This window comes from Temnothorax americanus, unplaced genomic scaffold, assembly GCF_048541705.1.
Source record: "Temnothorax americanus isolate GAGA-0224 unplaced genomic scaffold, ASM4854170v1 Scaffold71, whole genome shotgun sequence".
NCBI lineage: Eukaryota > Metazoa > Arthropoda > Insecta > Hymenoptera > Formicidae > Temnothorax > Temnothorax americanus.
The window spans coordinates 729,198-748,448 of NW_027509794.1; the positions used below are offsets into that span (position 1 = coordinate 729,198).

At 37.7% G+C, this 19,251-nt stretch overlaps 2 protein-coding genes across 5 annotated transcripts in view; one reads left to right on the plus strand and one right to left on the minus strand.

Annotated features, from left to right (window-relative positions):
* Sprt (PDZ domain-containing protein sprite) overlaps nt 1-16,833 on the plus strand; it is a 195,755-nt gene extending 178,922 nt beyond the window's left edge. For all 4 annotated transcript variants that reach the window (XM_077422544.1, XM_077422545.1, XM_077422546.1 and 1 more), the window contains 3 exons: nt 10,542-10,806; nt 13,528-13,935; nt 14,605-16,833. In XM_077422544.1, coding sequence (XP_077278670.1) covers nt 10,542-10,806; nt 13,528-13,935; nt 14,605-15,009 — 1,078 coding nt within the window. In that variant the 3' untranslated portion in view covers nt 15,010-16,833. The remainder of the gene's footprint in view (nt 1-10,541; nt 10,807-13,527; nt 13,936-14,604) is intronic.
* Nucleotides 16,428-18,878, minus strand: Rfc4 (replication factor C subunit RfC4). The gene is made up of 6 exons (XM_077422551.1): nt 18,734-18,878; nt 17,985-18,250; nt 17,660-17,910; nt 17,381-17,590; nt 17,163-17,276; nt 16,428-17,062 (listed from the first exon to the last, which is right to left on the minus strand). The coding sequence occupies exons 1-6, from the start codon at nt 18,838-18,840 to the stop codon at nt 16,967-16,969; spliced, it is 1,044 nt and encodes a 347-aa protein (XP_077278677.1). The 5' UTR covers nt 18,841-18,878; the 3' UTR covers nt 16,428-16,966.
* Nucleotides 18,879-19,251: the final 373 nt, after the last annotated feature.

Below are 19,251 nucleotides of genomic sequence, written 5' to 3' on the forward strand. Positions count from 1 at the left end.
CTTCTTATGTGGGACAGACAAAGCGACAATTAAAAACTAGAATTAACAAACATAAAAATAATATAAAAATGGACCCATCCAGACACTCAGTCATTTCCGAACATATTAAAGAATTTAATCATTCTTTCGATTGGGACAACGTCAAAATAATGGATACGGAACCTAACTATTATAAAAGACTTGTCTCGGAAATGCTACATATTAAAGAACACAAAAATGGCATTAATTTGAACAAGGACACAGAGTATCTGGATGAGTCATATTACAGTATTCTTAGCGAACTCACCGATATCTAACTATTTATTATTTCGATGACTAACCTTCGCCGTTACCTAATGAGAATGCTTGTCATTATTATTTGAGACGTAAAGGAGCGAACATCGATCACGAGAGCACTTAGTTTCGGACCACGACGCAATTCTTTAATTTGTAAGTCCATACTTAACAATCACATAGACTTTATCCCACTATTGAGACATCGAATTTCAGAACGTTTGTTAAACTAACTACAACGTTGATGGACTTAAGATTTCTGCCTTTTAACTTCTGACTTGGTTCGTTTTCGCCAACCAACGAAAAATAGATCATGGACTCTTCTTTGACTGCATACTTGCGAAATGACTATAGACATTCACATATATATAATTTTACTTTTTACAATAGACTCACAGTTATTTATATACAATTTTATTATTCATATACAAGTTTTAATATTCGAATGCTTTCATGTGAAATGTGACTCCAGACGGCTTTGTCATTTACTATCGAGAGGGAGGGTCCCAATTGCCTACAAATCGATTGCCTACAGTGTCGTTTGCCAACATTTCATTTGCCAACAATTCGTTTGCGCACAAAAATTATTGCCTACAAGTCGATTGCCTACAAGCACTATTGCGCACAATTAAAAAATTAAGAGACGAATAGACGTTTGCACACAAGATACTATTGCACACAAGCCGCATTGCACACATAATATTATTGCCTACAGATCGATTGCCTACAAGCACTATTGCGCACAATTAAAAAATTAAGAGAAGAATGGACGTTTGCACACAAGATACTATTGCTTACAAGCCGCATTGCACACATAATATTATTGCCTACAGATCGATTGCCTACAAGCACTATTGCGCACAATTAAAAAATTAAGAGAAGAATGGACGTTTGCACACAAGATACTATTGCACCCAAGCCGCATTGCACACATAATATTATTGCCTACACATCAATTGCCTACAAGCTCTATTGCGCACAATTAAAAAATTAAGAGAAGAATGGACGTTTGCACACAAGATACTATTGCACACAAGCAACATTGCACACATAATATTATTGCCCACAGATCGATTGCCTACAAGCTCTATTGCGCACAAATAAAAAATTAGGAGACGAATGCACACACGACACTATTGCGCACAAGCAACATTGCACACATGAGGTCCGGTTTCTATTGTTGAACGGGCTACACTAGTTCAGAGGGCTGTACTTCTGAATGAACCGCCCTTCCGATTGAGACAGAGTTTTGCAGGTGATTTTGTCACGATATCTAGAGATTATTTATCGATGTCCTATCTTCGGGTTTTTTAAATAGTTTTTTAGATTTTAGCCTGACAATCGTAAACAAAGCGTGCGGCGCTCTACCTCAGATACGAGATATTTGTGCAAGCAATCCAGCCGGAAAACATGCTCCGTGTACCGGTGGCTTTATAGCATTTTCGACTGGGTCGGGTTTCAAGCCAAATCGAGTTGAGTTATGACTATGACGTCACAAGCTCTACTTATTCTAGGTTCTAGGCCGCGGTCCACTTGACGCTACAAATGCTTTGAAGCATTCCTTTTCTCTTTTTTTTTCAATGAAGAAAGAAGGAGAAGAAGAACGCTTCGAAACGTTTGTAGCGTCAAATGGACCGAGCCCTAATTAGACGATTCCAGCATGTGACGTAATAACCTAACTCTGGTTATTTTATCTGGTACTTACGACGAGCGTTAAGCAGGGCACACTTACTTTTCGTAGAACGTAACAATAAGTTTTCGACCAATCGCGTTGCTCGATTCGGCCGTCTGTAACCGTAGAAGTAAGAATTGAGCAACGCGATTGATCGAAACCTTACTGTTACGTTTTACGAAAAGTGTGTGTGCCCTGCTTTAAGCGTCGTCTACAATGGCAGCAGGAGTATGCAGTAAGACGTAAGCAGTAAGCTATTGACCAATCACAGTCGATTATTCTTGAATTGTAAAAATTCCATTATCAATAACTTACTGCTTACGTCTTATTGTACACTCCTGCTGTCATTGTAGACAACGCTTTAGAGCCACCGCACAAGAGTCGTATGGTCACGTAGCATAACGTAACGTGAGTCGACGCACATAACGCTATAACGGCCGTAACCAATACGTTTCTTGTGCGTTGCCTCACGTTAAGTTACGCTACGTGACCATACGAGAGTCTTGTGCGGTGGCTCTTTACAATCGCCTACGGTGAACATTACGATACATGTAGTTCGGGCTTAAGGCCCCAGACACACTTTTTCGTAACAGTAACAGTAACGCGATTGGTCGAAATCCTTCTGTTACGTACTTCTACGGAAAGTGTGTGTGGCTAGCTTAAGGCCCGTTCAGGGAGCGCGCGCGTTAAGACCCTTGCACAATGGGCGCGTTCAGCAGAACAAACCGCTCAATAGCAATCGAACGTGATTGGCTCTTACTTTTAGACCCAACAAATCAGCGTAGCGTGTTGAAAAGACGACACTCAACAGTTGCATCTGCTGAACGCAGCCGTTGTCAGGCAACAGGCAACAGGCAATAGGAACAGGAAATAACCAAAAATGTGTTAATTATAACCTAAAAAATTTGAATGCTATGAGTAGTTGGCAGCAGGCAATATAGGCACAGAAATTTCAACGTGATGGAAACTCTGTGTCTATTGCCCGTGTGTCACTGTTTATTCTACATGATTTCTGATTTCTATTCCCTGTTTCTATTGCCTGTTGCCTGACACTGTGCAAGGACCTTTATCGGCGCTATTGTAATATTGCGTCAAGGGCACATAGGCCGGTATTCATAGTCGGTTCTTATTTTAAGACCGTCTTAAGTAATGTCTTAAGATGCTAATACGCTTTGTGATTGGTTAATGACATCTTAAGATTGTATATACTTAAGGGGCTCCTATAGTGGCAGTGCACTTTATGCATTAAGTGCACACTTTAACTCATATTTTATTTATTATAAATTTTTAACAGCAAAAATGCAAAATCGGGCTGTTTAGGGCACTACAGATGAGCTTACTAATTAAAAATATCCTAAATGGAATAAGATTCATTCGATATTTTGGCTAAATTCTTCTAAGGCCCGGTTTCACCAACGTGATTTAATCTAATCGTTCGATTAAACTCACTCTTCGTCTCTCTTCTTTGAGTCGCTCGTAAGTCGAAAAAATACTTCTGCAATATGTTAGTTCTAACAACCTTGTGTTTATATTGTATTGTACTTATATTTAACCTTGTAGTTCTGCTGTGAATAAATTTTGATAATTTCAGATATTACTACAGTAAATTTAATTGCAACAATTTTTTTTACCTAAGCCCCGGTCTGTGATTCGTTTTTATGTATCCTGTCTTTATTTATTCTCTTAAACGATCATAGCTTATAAAAAAATGACAGTGGACAAGATAAAGTTTGCGCTATTCGTATAAGAGCTCTAATTCTCTCTTTATCGTACACACGGGGATAACAAGTTGTGTGTGCCTAGCTAACTGAAATTTGCAGTTCTGATTTCCAGAGGGCTGCGTTTCAAAATTCACTTTAGTTAATTAAAATGCTACAGTATATACGTGACGTAACTATAGATTTTATAGTTACTCAGAGTGAATTTTGAAACGCAGCCCCGATAGGATACGTTACATGCTGCAGAAATCTTGGAATGCAGCTAACTTCAGATGGCTAAGGCTCGTATTCATAGTTGGATCTTATTTCAAGACTGTCTTAAGTATAATGATGTCTTAAGATGCTAATACGGGTCTGTGATTGGTTCATAATATCTTAAGATCATACTTAGACGGTCTTAAATATAAGTGACGCGGTAACCAATCAACGAGTCGCTTTTCCGTAAAAACAACAAGTTTATTGTCTACCGCGTCGCTTCTTGCCACACGGCAAGCGTTTCCGCATCCCGTGTGCATACAGGAGCCATTATAAAGCCCGTATCAGACTACGGATTGGGATTGAGATTGGATTGAAATTTAATCAATCATAACAGAGAAAATTGATCTCAAGTTTAGTAAACTTTTCTCTGATTGGTCAAAATTTCAATCCAATTTCAATCTCAATCCGTAGTCTGATACGGGCTTAAGGGCCACTTCGACCAAGCTCTGATTAACTTAGGGCCAGTTTCACCAACATCGAAGGTTACAGTTAATCGGAGATGGTGAAACCGGCCCTTAATCGTTGATTAGTCAATTGGAAATGACAAATCGCATTTACTTATTAAGCAAATTGGCAAATGTGATTGGTCATTTCCAATGGACTAATCAACGATTAAATTAATCAGAGCTTGGTCGAAGTGGTCCTAAGGGCCAATTTCACGGGACAGGTAGAAAGAGACGCAGAGTGAGTTTAATCGGAGGATCACATTAAGGCCCGGTCTACAATGGATGTCGTAAGTCGGAGTCGTAAGAAATTGACCAATCACAATCTATTATTCTCCTTGCGGTCGAAGAATAATGAACTGTAATTGGTCAATTTCTTACGACTCCGACTTCCGACATCCATTGTAGACCGGGCCTAATCGGACTGTGAAATCGGCTCTAAGTATTATTGTGTACATTATGCCTGCATTACACTAGCGATTGACATTTGCGTCTACGTGTCTCTTAACCAATCAGAAAATAGCTGCTGGCGATTGCAATTCGTGATTTCCGTTCTGATTGGTCAAAAGACGCAAACGTAGACGCAATCGCCAATCACTAGTGTGGTACAAGCATTAAACGTAAAGTATAGAATGAAGGCCCGGGCACATAGAAAAACATAAGCATTAAGACGTATGCAGTAAGGAAATCAACGGTATGGATTGGCTACTGCTTACGTTTTGTCTTAAGTTCTTGACTGTGACTGGCTGGTTTGTTTACTGCTATCGTCTTACTGCTTAAATTTTTCTATGTGCCCGGGCTTTTATATAAGGATTCTACGGTAACCAATCACCATCTGCCTTTCCGTACTATTATTGGTAAGTCCCAGTCTACAATGGGTGTTTTAAGCCATAAGTCTTAAGAAATTGACCAATCACAGTTGTTCGAGAGCACGCGGTTGCGCGAGATAGCGCGAGGTAACGAGACGACCACAAAAACAAGGCACAAGTATCGAATAGCTAAATAAACGAATATATTTAATAATGTCTAATATGTACAGGTCTATACAGTTTTTTCCCTTTTTCAAAGGAAGCCGTGGAGCGCGCACAGAAGCAACGGTTAGCGATGCGGCGAAAACGTTCGAAACGCGGAACAGCGGTGTGCAAAGCGGAGTGCGAAAGCGGGTTTTCTATGATCTGCAAGCGAAATCGTTTCCGCGGCGCGGCGACGGTCCTTTTAACGCCTCCGAGGCGAAACTCCCTTCCTGCGGATTTCCCAGAATTTCGGGAAGGTGATTGGCCGTCGGAGCCCGCGTCATGGAGCCGACGTCACCGATTTCACGTGGCGACCCGACGGGGTCGTCATCTGTTTCCGTGTGCTTTGTGTATAACATGGATCGTTCCTTTGTTCTAGCGTTGTTGTTTGACTTTATTATTGATGGCAATGTTAAAGTTTCTGGAAAGCTAATCTCGAAAGATCCATGCTATACCGAATGTTTCCTTGCCAATTTTCATGCGACGATTTCAAGCGTACATTAGTCACTTTCATCGTATAAAATATGAGAACGAAATTTATTGCAAGCGTGCATGTGCTGACATGCAGCCGAACGCGATGCTACTTTGTCGCGATGCCACGTTTGCGATCTCAAACAACAGTCAATTATTCTCTTTAAATTCAACTGTAATTGAACAATTTCTTAAGGCTTAGGGTGCCATTACATGGAGCGCGGAAACGCGGAAACGCGGAAGCGCGGAAGACAAAATTTACTAGATTTCCGTCGATCCGTTCCGTCTGTTTTGAATGCCTTATATTACATGGAGCATATTTTGAGCGGAAAAGCGGAACGGAGAATTATAAAATATTAATTTTTAACGGTATTTATTGATTAAAATGCTTGTATTCAATAGATAAGCTGAAAAGATAAGCATATTAATAAAAATTGCAATGAATTAAGTGAACACAATTTTAAGAAATGAATACAAATGTCTATTTGTCACTATACTGTTCCGCTTTTCCGCGCAAATTGTGCTCCATGTAATATAAGGAGAAACAAACTCGCGGCACGAACGCGTCAAAATCCGTTGTCAACGCGGATACAGTATACTCCATCAAATTTCGGAGCTGTTTAATCACATTGAAAAAAAAAGCTTTTACACATACTCTTCGATTACTTTATTATTTAATAAAAGTGGCAGTATAATATTATAGATCCAAACATCATGTTGATAGTTATTATGAAGTATATCTTATATGCAAGCCAGGGTACATACATAGGCTGCGTTAAGTACTGGCAGTGAATATCGAAACGCAGCCATACATATGTACATACATACACGATAATAGCGGATTCCGCTTTTCCGTTCAAACGTGCGGGACTCAACTCGCGGAAACGCGGAATCTAGTTACTATTCTGTTCCGCGCTTCCGCGTTTCCGCGTTTCCGCGCTCCATGTAATGGCACCCTTAGGGCTTAAAACACCTATTTTAAACCGGGACTTACTGCTTTACGTCTTACTGTTTCAGTTTCCCTATGTGCCCTTGATACCGCAATATACAATAGCGCCGATAAAGGTCCTTGCACAGTATCAGGCAACAGGCAATAGAAACAGGGAATAAAAATCAGAAATCATGTATAAATGCAGAATAAACAGTGACACACGGGCAATAAACACAGAGTTTCCATCACGTTGAAATTTCTGTGCCTATATTGCCTGTTGCCAACCACTCATAACATTCAAATTTTTTAGGTTATAATTAACAAATTTTTGGTTATTTCCTGTTCCTATTGCCTGTTGCCTGACAATGGCTGCGTTCAGCAGACACAACTGTTGAGTGTCGTCTTCTCAACACGCTACGTTGATTTGTTGGGTCTAAAAGTAAGAGCCAATCATGTTCGATTGCTACTGAGTGGTTTGTTCTACTGAACGCGCCCATTGTGCAAGGGTCTTAACGCGCGCGCTCCCCGAACGGGCCTTAAGCCCGAACTACATCTATCGTAATGTTCACCGTAAGCGATTGTAAAGAGCCACCGCACAAGATTCTCGTATGGTCACGTAGCGTAACTTAACGTGAGGCAACGCACAAGAAACGTATTGGTTACGGCCGTTACGGCGTTATACGTTTTTTGTGCATTGATCTACGTTACGTTACCATGCGAGAGCTTGTGCGGAGGCTCTAACCAATACGTTTCTTGTGCGTTGACTCACGTTACGTTACGCTACGTGACGAGAGTCTTTTGCGGTGGCTCCAAAGCAAGGCACACCCACTTTTCGTAACAGTAACAGTAAAGTTTTGACCAATTGCGTTGCTCAATTCTTACTTCTACGGTTACAGACGGCCGAATCGAGCAGCAACGCGATTGGTCGAAACCTTACTGTTACGTTCTACAAAAAGTGAGTGTGCCCTGCTTAACGCTCGTTGTAAGTACCAGATAAAATAACCAGAGTTGGGTTATTACGTCACATGCTGAAATCGTCTAATTAGAACCTAGAAGTAGAGCTTGTGACGTCATAACTCAACTCGAGTTGGCTTGAAACCCGACCCAGTCGAAAATGCTATAAAGCCACCGGCACACGGATCATGTTTTCCGGCTGGATTGCTTGGACATATACCTCGTACCTGGGTAGAGCCGCACACTTTGTTTACGATTGTCAGGCTAAAATCTAAAAAACTATTTTAAAAACCCAAAGATAGGACATCGATAAATAATCTCTAGATATCGTGACAAAATCACCTGCAAAACCCTGTCTCAATCCCGGAAGGGCGGTTCATTCAGAAGTACAGCCCTCTGAACTAGTATAGCCAATTCAGCAATAGAAACCGGACCTCATGTGTGCAATGTTGCTTGTGCGCAATAGTGTCGTGTGTGCATTCGTCTCCTAATTTTTTATTTGTGCGCAGTAGAGCTTGTAGGCAATCGATCTGTGGGCAATAATATTATGTGTGCAATGTTGCTTGTGTGCAATAGTATCTTGTGTGCAAACGTCCATTCTTCTCTTAATTTTTTAATTGTGCGCAATAGAGCTTGTAGGCAATCGATGTGTAGGCAATAATATTATGTGTGCAATGCGGCTTGTGTGCAATAGTATCTTGTGTGCAAACGTCCATTCTTCTCTTAATTTTTTAATTGTGCGCAATAGTGCTTGTAGGTAATCGATCTGTAGGCAATAATATTATGTGTGCAATGCGGCTTGTGTCCAATAGTATCTTGTGTGCAAACGTCTATTCGTCTCTTAATTTTTTAATTGTGCGCAATAGTGCTTGTAGGCAATCGATCTGTAGGCAATAATATTATGTGTGCAATGCGGCTTGTGTGCAATAGTATCTTGTGTGCAAACGTCCATTCGTCTCTTAATTTTTTAATTGTGCGCAATAGTGCTTGTAGGCAATCGACTTGTAGGCAATAATTTTTGTGCGCAAACGAATTGTCGGCAAATGAGATGTTGGCAAACGACACTGTAGGCAATCGATTTGTAGGCAATTGGGACCCTCCCCTATCGAGAAATGGCTACTTTTTAATTTTTTTATTTTTTACTGTCTTAATTTTTTTATTTTTTACTGTCTTAATTTATTTATTTTTTACTGTATTACTTTTTAATATGTTAATTTTCACTTTGCGCGACCCTATGTAATTTTTAATTTAAAACGGCTGAAGAAGACCCTGTGCGGTTGAAACGTTCCGTTGTATATAAGTACCCGGGAAAAAATGGAAGAGATCTGAACAGATCTCATCAGATCCAATCCACTCAGATCTGGTTTGATCAAAATATTGGCCCTATCTGATCAGATCCAATCAGACATGAGTAGATCTGATCCGATCCTAAAGGATAGAGTCAGATATGTAACGAGAATAATATAATCTATTATATCTGCTCAGATCCAATCAGACATGAGTAGATCTGATCCGATCCGGTGTCCATCCACTGCAGAAAATTGTTGTTTTCAAATGTTATTTTTTAAATGTGCCACTTTATTATAAAAGTGGACTCTACGATACAAAAGTTGTGCCGTTCCACGATTTACATAACTTGGCGCAACTTAGCACGACACTGTCGTGTCTGATACCGTTCTTATACCACTGTTCATCAAATTTTAAATACGAGAATCAGATTCCGTCGGATGCCATCTATCGGATACTTTGAGATGCAACATTATGATCTGATCATATATGTATAATCTTATATGACTATATAAGTTTATATGTAATTATATTATTTTATCAGTTTAAATTATAAGGTATGTTTGCAAAATAATTTAAAAGATTTATGTTTTATATATACATATACACATTAATCTTTTATATTTATCTATTATTAATTAATTTTGCACGGTATTTTTTTAATGGCCTTATTAAATTTACTTTAAATTGACATCTACGTGTTTGCTCGATTGTTGGCCTCTATTCCTATTTATTTTGACATACGAGCGTTTCTTTATTTATTTATCATAAAGTCCATACAATTATCTAAATATATAATAAGATCTTTTTGAATAATTGATCGAAATTTTTGGCTCAACGTGTTACTTCTCACGGAATAACTAAAGATAACATAATTTGTTCTGCAAGTATAATCATTTTTCAGTTCTCACGCACTGTTACTCGTTACGCGTCATTAAGCCCAGAACATAATTTCACTTTATAATTTGATCACACAGAATGTGAAGTTAATTATAATTAGATATCATGGTAATCGTTGGCTCGAGTTAAATTTTAGGACAGAATTATATCTATATGCCATGTATTTATGTTATCTCTTAAATATTTAAATGTGTCACATATTTTATATATTAATGCAATGAGTATCTTAAATATTCAAACATTTCTTTTTGTATTACACAACGCATAAAATTATAAATAGAATTCTATTTTAAATGTAATCTAAATTATAGATCGTTTAATTTAAAGTGATTTAAATAATCGGCAATTTATGACAGAATTTGTGACATAATTCCTATCTATAACTTTATATGTCACATTTTGATATATTTGTATATTTTATTATAATATATAATATTTTAAATATTTCAATACTTAGATGTACCTTTGTTCTTCAAACGTCTTCCACGACGCATTAAATTATAAATAGTATTCCACCCTACTGTTAGATTCTAACAAAAATTATGGATCACCTAAATCGTCCGAATTTTAAAATAGGATGCGGTCGCAGTCACGTACGGCTCATCGGTTAACTTTTTTCAGGATTTTGGAGGTAAACGGAAAACTGGTGGTAGGAGCGAGCAGGAATGACCTGGCACGTCTTTTAGCCGTCGCGCCCGACGCCGCGCAGATAGTGGTCCTTCGAAAAGGCGAGTCCCTCGCGGCATTGCGCACCCTGCGCTCCGATAATCTCAGGCTGACACACAGGATCGGTTATCTTGAGGAGCAGGTCAGAGATCTCTTGGCGCCGAGCAGGGCCGAGGTCCCCACCGAGGATCCGCCGCCGAGTCGTCAGGAACATGTACAGGTAAACACTGGTGCTGGATTATGGATCGAGATGAATCAACGTGCCTGAACGTGCCTTGTTTGTTTGGGAGAAGCATCCGCGTCGACGAGCGGAAATTCGTCGAACATTCAATTCCATATTTCAATCGATCTCAAAATTCTAATTTTATTAATTAAAGTAATTTAAATCGACCTGACTGGCAATATATATAACGTCTTTCCGATATATGAACATTGAAAAACTGTGAGCCAACTTGGTTTGTCGGATTCACACAGCACTTTTTTCAGATCAATATCGAGACATTATTAATTTTGACCATAATTTTGGTCCGTTGATGTAATTTCTAAATTAAATAGTTTTTAATTTTATTGCGAAAAATATTACCCCAGCCAGGGTTTGAACCTGGAACCTCCCGTATACCGTGCGGGTGTCGTGCCAATTCGACCACTGGGGCTGTGGTAATATTTATCGCAATAACAACTGTAAGATGAAGCATCTAATTTTATTGTATTATAAACATTTATTATAAATCGTTATTTTAAAAATTAATATCAGAAGAGAGTAGCTTCATAAAAACCGTATATATGCGAATACAAATAAATAACATCAAGTCATGTATCTACTGTAATGAACGAACAGCAGTATCAGGAAAACTGATATATCAAGGAAAATTCTTTTTATCTTCTATTGTACCTATACATAAAATGTATACAACAAATATATACTTATAGTCCAGTAACTTTAGGATTTCACTTCGGAAAAATTCTAAGTGAGCTGAGTTGTTGCATGCATTTTTATTTAGTCTTTATAAATAACATATCAAAAGTCCCCATGATTTGATTGTACGCATAATATTTTACAGCGCGTAAAAGGTATTAAAAATTGGTTTTTTGTTAATATCTAGGTTCCTATTGATTTTACGACTATAACGTCTATTTGAAAAATAAAGACGAGAAAATTTTCTACAAAAAAGGTCTTAGGTAATTTTTCCGTACACGTAATCGTTTTCGCTTTATAATCTGGCGTTGAAATTGCAAGCTAAGACAATTATGTATAAGTATTAAAGTATAGTTATTTGTGCAACAAGTGCTGTAAGACAAAAATTCACGCACGGCTTGCATACCCTATTTTATGTTGCAAGTGCATGCACGTGTTACATAAAGTACTTTATTTCACACACTTGTAATTCTTTTGTACAAAATGACAAAATTATGCTTTTCCTTCTTCTTTTTTTTCTTCTACTTTTTCTTCGTTTTCATCTTTGTTTGAATAAATACATTGTTGAAGATAATCCATAGGATTAATTTGTAGGTTGTCAATTTCCTCGTCTTTATTGACTTCTGTTTCGGATAAATTGTCGATTGGTGCAACATTCAGACAAGATTGTCCGTGAAAATTTCCGCAGACTGATGAACAGTGGAGTCCTAACTTCCGACAGCCACACAAAATGGTCCGCAACCTTTTGAACAAATGCAAATCATATTCAAAGGACAATCTGAAGCAGGAAGTTGGGATGTTTTTTTTAGCTCCAATAAATTATTCTTTAATATCTATCCTCAAACTTCGAGATTCAGTTCATTACCTAATCACTTCAGCACTTGATAATAAACTCGAACTTCCTGCTTCGGATTGATCCTTTGAACATAATTTTTTGCATTTGTTGAAAAGGTTGCGGATCATTTTGTGTGGCTGTCGGAAGTTAGGACTCCACTGTTCATCAGTCTGCGGAAATTTTCACGAACAATCTTGTCTGAATGTTGCACCAATCAACGATTCATCCGAAACAGAAGTCAATATAAACGAGGAGAAATTGACAACCCACAAAAATTAATCCTATATGGATTATCTCCAACAATTCATTTATTCAAACAAAGGTGAAAACGAAGAACAAGTAGAAAAGGGAGAAAAAGAAGAAAAAGAAGAAAAAGCATAATTTTATTTCATTTTGTACAAAAGATTACAAGTGTGTGAAATAAAGTACTTACTTTAATATGCATAACTGTCTTAGCTTGCAATTTCAACGCCAGATTAAGCAAAAACGGTTACGTGTACAAAAAAATTACCTAAGACCTATTTTGTAGAGAATTTTCTCGTCTTTATTTAAAGAAAAGACGTTATAGTCGTAAAATTAATAAGAACCTAGATATTAGCAAGAAACCAATTTTGAACACCTTTTACGCGCTGTAAAATGTTATGCGTATACGATCAAATGATGTATAAAGACTAAATAAAAGTTCGTGCAAAAATTCAGCTCACTTGAAATTTTTCCGAAGATTGGTCAAACTTTTGCCTAAAGTTACTGGACTATTATTGAGTGTCGCAGCAACATACAGGTCAGTATGACGGGTTGCCTATTCGTGCAGGCGCGCATAGTCATTCACAGCCTCATTCACTTTGACGCATTATATGTGAGTGATTATAATGTACCGAAGCCCGAAGCCTATATGCAGCTGTGAACGACCATGTGCGCCTGCACAAGCGGGCAACCCGTCGTGCTGACCTCTGTATGTCAGTGCAACAACCGGTATATATTTAAATCTTAATTATCTTAATAATTAATTTCTTATAAATATTCTCACTAAGAAAGTAACACTAATCGAGCGAGGTAGCAAAAGATATAATAGAAAAAAATAGTATTTATTTAATTTATTGTACTATATTTTTAATCAGGTTTTTTCTCAATCAATGAAATTGACGATGAATGCATTGAGTCAGAAGTTTAATTTTGTGTCATTCCAAAAGGTTTTCCAAAAGGGGCCTCAAGTGACAGCACTCGTGGCGAATCTACCCGGTCTCAACGTGAGAAGCTGCACGGAACTGCGGCAGAGTCTGCCGACTGTCCGAAGTAGACACAGCGATCAATCTAAGCGCCTGGTGGACCCAAGGAACCAGCGCGAGCTGGACTTCTCATCTGACGGGGTCGCGAACGGCCATCACAAGCCCCGAAACCGACAGAAGCACCAGGGACTCCAGCTGGTCAGGTCGACAGCCAGCCTCGACTGCAAGCAATCGCCGATTCAGTCGCAGATGCAGCGTCGAAGATCACCGCGCATCGAATCTGCAATGGAGCATCTGCACAAGGGTCGCAAGAGTGGCTCACAGCTGCAGTCACTGGAGTTTGACTCTGAGCCGACTTACTATCGTTTACAGGTACTTATTTATATCGCTCGCCGATGTACAACGACGTGATGTTGACAGAATGACAACACTATAGGTACAGCTACAGTCGTCGACATCTTATCATAAAAAGCTTGATAACTTCGAAACGGCTGATCCAAAGCAAATGAAATTATAGTGTTTTGAAAAGGCCTCAAGAGGGACTATAAGAATATGCAATAAAAAATAATAGGTCCTATTTAAAAGTTCAAGAGGACCTTGACCTGACCTTGGCGATATCATCCAAGGTCAAATCTGATTAGACCAGTAAACAAACCTTTTTAAATCCTACACAATTTGTATCTGAAATATTTTTTTTAATTTACATTTTTCGAGATAATTTGCCGTCCCGGAACTTTTTATAATGCCTGTATAAATAATGCAGTGTTATAAGAGAAAAAAATATAAGCAAAAAAATTTAGAATGTTCAAGACATTCAATATACTAAAAAGTTTTTGTTTTGAATAATATTCGAAACGACTTGAGATTTATATCGTAGGTATATTTCAATGAACAATAACTTGCCCTTTACCTCTAAAAATTCCATATACATATATTACACTTCGCAAAGTACGTATCAAAATATACTACATTTACATTTATATACTTCAACAAACTCAAATGCAATATGTATTTATGTCTAACTCTTTTCCCGCATTTTAGGATTCTCAGTCTCGCGCGTCGGAAAATTTAGAGGTATCGGCGGTGTACAGCTCTCAGGAAGGGAAGACTCGTCCGGCGCCACCGAAGAAACCGCTGCGGCTCTCTCTACATCGCGCGGCGAGTCTTCAGTCCGTAGAAAGCGCTCCACCGGCTGCGCCATATGACATGGCTCGGAAACCCACAAAAAGGAACCATCGCGGCGATCCACCTGCAGAGAAGATTGCATCGCGGTCCGAGATGAACAACGGAAACGCGAACTCGAACTCCCAAGAGTCCCACGCCGGTCCGCCACAACCGCCCCCGAGGACTCCCTCCAGGGCGGAATCGTGTCAGAGTGCCCTACGATGGCCCTCTCCAAAGCCGAGAGCGCACTTAACGTCCATGCCGATGGAGAAGTGGTGCTGAACATTGGGAATTCACGGACGTTTCTCGGGCGAGAGAGAGAGAGAGAGAGAGAGAGAGAGAGAGAGAGAGAGAGAGAGAGAAAGAGAGAGAGAGAGAGAGAGAGAGAGAGAGAGGGAGAGAGGGAGGGAGGGAGGGAGGGAGGGAGGGAGAGAGAGAGAGAGAGAGCGAAGGAAAAGAAGAGAAAAAGAAGATAAGCGGAAGCGGTTCCCGAGATAGCTAGAAATTTTGAAAGTGTAGCATTGAGACATTACGACAAATTGCGAGAAAAAGAGGACGGAAACAAATGTCGACATTGTTAATGATAAGGATGAAAACGAAGATTCCACCTAATATAAATTCTTGAAACGCATATGATTTGTAATTTCCCAAACAGCACGCATTAAACTCAGGACAGTCAGGACAAAAGACATCTTAAAGACATCTTAAAAAGATTTATAATATGATGTCTAAAAGACCTCTTAAAGATCTTTAAGATGTCTTTTGTCCCGACGTGTTTTGGACATATGGTGTTGTCTGGATGATTATACATTGCAACTGATGATGCGCGCGTTAAAGATAAAGTTCAATCTATACGCCCGCTCTATCAAATCCAATGATTAGCACTGTTAGCACACCGATTATTTCTAATCAAGATTAGTTTTAAGTGTACGGTATAAAATATATAGTTACGATATAATAATTATGGTATATCATATCAGGGGCGCGTCATGTCGCAAGGATAGAATCTAAGATTAATGTCTATGTCTATAACAACGATCAGACTTTAACGACTTAATTAACTCGACTTTTCCATGAAATCTTACACGTTCACTTTCTAAAACAATATATTTATCTTACTCGAGAAAATGGAAAAATATAAGACTGATAAATCGCATATATTATTACGGATAAAACTCAACTTATAAAAGCGCTATCCGAAAAGTGCGCGCCTGGGATCTATAATATGCTTTGTACTTTAAATGCACATACTTACTTATATTTTTTAAAAATCTATTAATTGGTAAAAATAACAATATTTTTTATACAATAGATGGAACATCTGCAATCGCTTGATATAATTAATCGATTTACTGGGCTGAAAAGTAATATATATTTGGACATATTAGATTTGAGCGAATATTGCAATTTGTATGTAACACATACTCGTGTTTTCCTACGGTTAATGAAATATTAGCTCGTCTTTGTAATTTCAATGACATAATTTAATAAACCGTGCTTCTAAGAAAGATATATAATATTAATATTTGCTGATACAATTCTATGTGTAAAGATGATACATAAACTCAATATATTACAATCTCATAAAATTAACGTGATTTGCTAATTAAGTATGTTTCTACTAGTTAAGTGTATAAATGTACAAAGTTATCGCGTGATTTATCTTTGGCATAGAATAAGAAAATTTCGAGTACAATACATTTCACAAATATGCATTTAAAAATTTATTCCACAACGTAATTGTTATAATGATAAAGATAATATTACATAGAAATAAGATTTCGTACAAATTACGTTAAATATACAGAATATATACATACGATCTTTATCGTTATTATCACTATTACAAATCGAGAATGCACATGTAGTATTATTTGAAAGTTTTCTTTTTATATTTTTGAGCGTCGCAAGTCTTCGATAGTAAGTTAATGTGCAAATATAAATTTTTGTTTCTTAAAATTGTTAGTCCTGTCACTTCTTTTGACAATATATCCAATGAGCTGCATTAACACGTTGCACATGTACAGTGCTATTTAGACTTACGAGCTATACCGTGTATTATACTTTGTAGATGCCACAAATAAAACGATATTTCTAGGAAAAGGATTTTGAGACGAAGTATTTTCAAACCTGACATATTATAAGAATCTTACTTAAATCTTAATTAAAATTATATATAGCGAAAATGTATGAATATAAGGTAATAGAGGACAATATAAATCATTTTACACAATTATTTTCATGTGCATGCGCGGCAAAGTCTTGCCACTAAAGCGTGTAACTGTAACAAACTGTTGATACCTTCTACCACTCCCATATGTGTTATTCCAATTTCCTGCGAATTAATGTTAAGAATATTTTGAAAATACATAAAAATAAAGCGAATACAACATTGTACCATTAATACTAATTAATGCTGTAGCATGCCAATTTACCTTGACAAATTTCAGTTTCAGTTTCTCGTCCATGGTGTGATTTTTACAAACTTTGAATACGTTGCTGATTATATCTTCCGCAGAATATCCCATCTTCCAGAAATGATCCATTACCTAGCAAATGTAATTCATAAATCTAACACGATACATATCTGGATATGGATACATATTAGTATCTTTGATCGCGTATAGTATTAGTATCTTTAAATGCGTATTACCGTGCATGCTTTAGAAACATCGCCCTTTATACAATCATCTAGCATCTCTTTGACAATTAACGGATGAGGCTCATCACAGACTTTAAATACATTTTCTGCATTCACGTGATTAAATCCATTATATGTGGACTGCAGATTATTTAGGGCTTGTCTCATGTCCCCTTGAGCTGTAAATACTATTGCTTCCATACCGTCATCTGTGTAAGAAACCTGCAAATAGTAAAAGTATAAATAATACTGTAAATCAAGTTGAAACTCCGCCTATAATATTTTAATTACATTCTCTTTTTCGCAGACTTCGAGAACTTTGGCCAAAACTTGGGCATCCGTTAACTTTCCATATCTTAACATAGCGCAACGTGATTGTATAGGTTCGATAATCTCCTCTGTGTTGTTGCACGCGAGAGCAAATCTAGTTGTTTGGCTATAAATTTCCATCGTACGACGTAATGCTTGTTGCGCACCGTCAGTCATGCTGTCGGCTTCGTCTAAAATGATGATTTTATGCTTTCCTCTTGGAAGATTAACCTGCAAGTTTAAAAAAAATCACATAAAAATATGAAATTATTTGAAGAAAAAGATCTTATCTATTCTATACTTAACTTTTTCTGAGCAAACATTTTGATTTTATTTCTAACTACATCAATCCCTCTCTCGTTCGAAGCGTTCAGTTCAAGTACAGCATCTTTGAACATTGGTCCCAATAGAGTACGAGCCAAACATAAAATCGTGGTAGTTTTACCCACTCCAGGCGGGCCAGCGATGATGATATTTGGAGTATTTCCATGCTGAGCGAAGACACCTAATCTAGATACAGTGTCTTCGTTGCCAACAATGTCCGAAAATACTTGAGGCCGATATTTTTCAATCCTGGATAACAAAAACTAATAATAACATTCTCATATTTATACAACTAATAATATTTTCTATGGTATTTATAACCAACGATATTGGTACATACATAATTAATAATAATCTCACGCTTATATTATCCAAAATGTAACAGCTAGCTGAAGAAATCTTCATGCAATTAATTAATACTGCTGTCAATGTTTTTTTTCCAAAACTTCATAATCAATAAAACTTTTAAGCATTTTCATGTAATGAAAAATGTTTCTAATATGTATGACATTAAGCCAGCAATATTGTTATGCTTTTAATCTCTAAACATTAATAATTAAATACTAATTTAAAATAAATTTGCATATTCCTTTAAAGTTTAATTACGTTTTCCAAACTATTTATCCAGATTTTAAGGAGTTACAAAATCCCGCCTCTGGTCGAAAGATAACCTAAACTCGTGATGAGGCAATCGAAGAATGGAAATAAATCTTCCGCAAAAATAAAACGTACCACGGTAATTTTGTGGATTTACCATCTCTCTCCCTGATCTTCGCGTCACCGTTGCTCGTGGACGGTAAAATCTCCATAGCTTCGTCAACAGCACTGTCACCTGCCATCTTCGAATTCACGCTTCTTCTTCTTCCTTTGTAAAGCACCTAATCCCTCTCAGGATTCAGGATTCAGGATCACTAACGGCCAAGAGAACAAGTCGAAAATAATAAATACACAAATTCGAATGATTCAATCCGAACTCGGCGCTGATTGCATCAATATTCAAAAATTACTCAAGACAAAACACGTCCAAACATTTCAGTCTCGACGAAATCGTGCGAACGGTGACTGCTACGCGGTTAAAATGGTTAAAATACTTAAAATGCGGGAAATACTCAGGGTGTTTACGATAATGGCTATCCGAGTAATTGCGGCCAATCACAGACGATCCGCCGATTTTGGTACGCCGAAATTTGCTCCTAAACGTCCCATGGAGCGGATTTCATCAGATTAAGCGTAAGCGGACCAGCGGATCG

Excerpts from the sequence above, each read along its gene's own strand:
- Rfc4 (XM_077422551.1), bottom strand. The coding sequence starts at position 18,840 with ATGGCAGGTGACAGTGCTGTTGACGAAGCTATGGAGATTTTACCGTCC. Across the intron at positions 18,251-18,733 it reads AAATCCACAAAATTACCGTG|GATTGAAAAATATCGGCCTC; the intron begins GTACGTTTTATT and ends TTTGTTATCCAG. Across the intron at positions 17,591-17,659 it reads AAGTCTGCGAAAAAGAGAAT|GTTTCTTACACAGATGACGG; the intron begins GTAATTAAAATA and ends TACTATTTGCAG.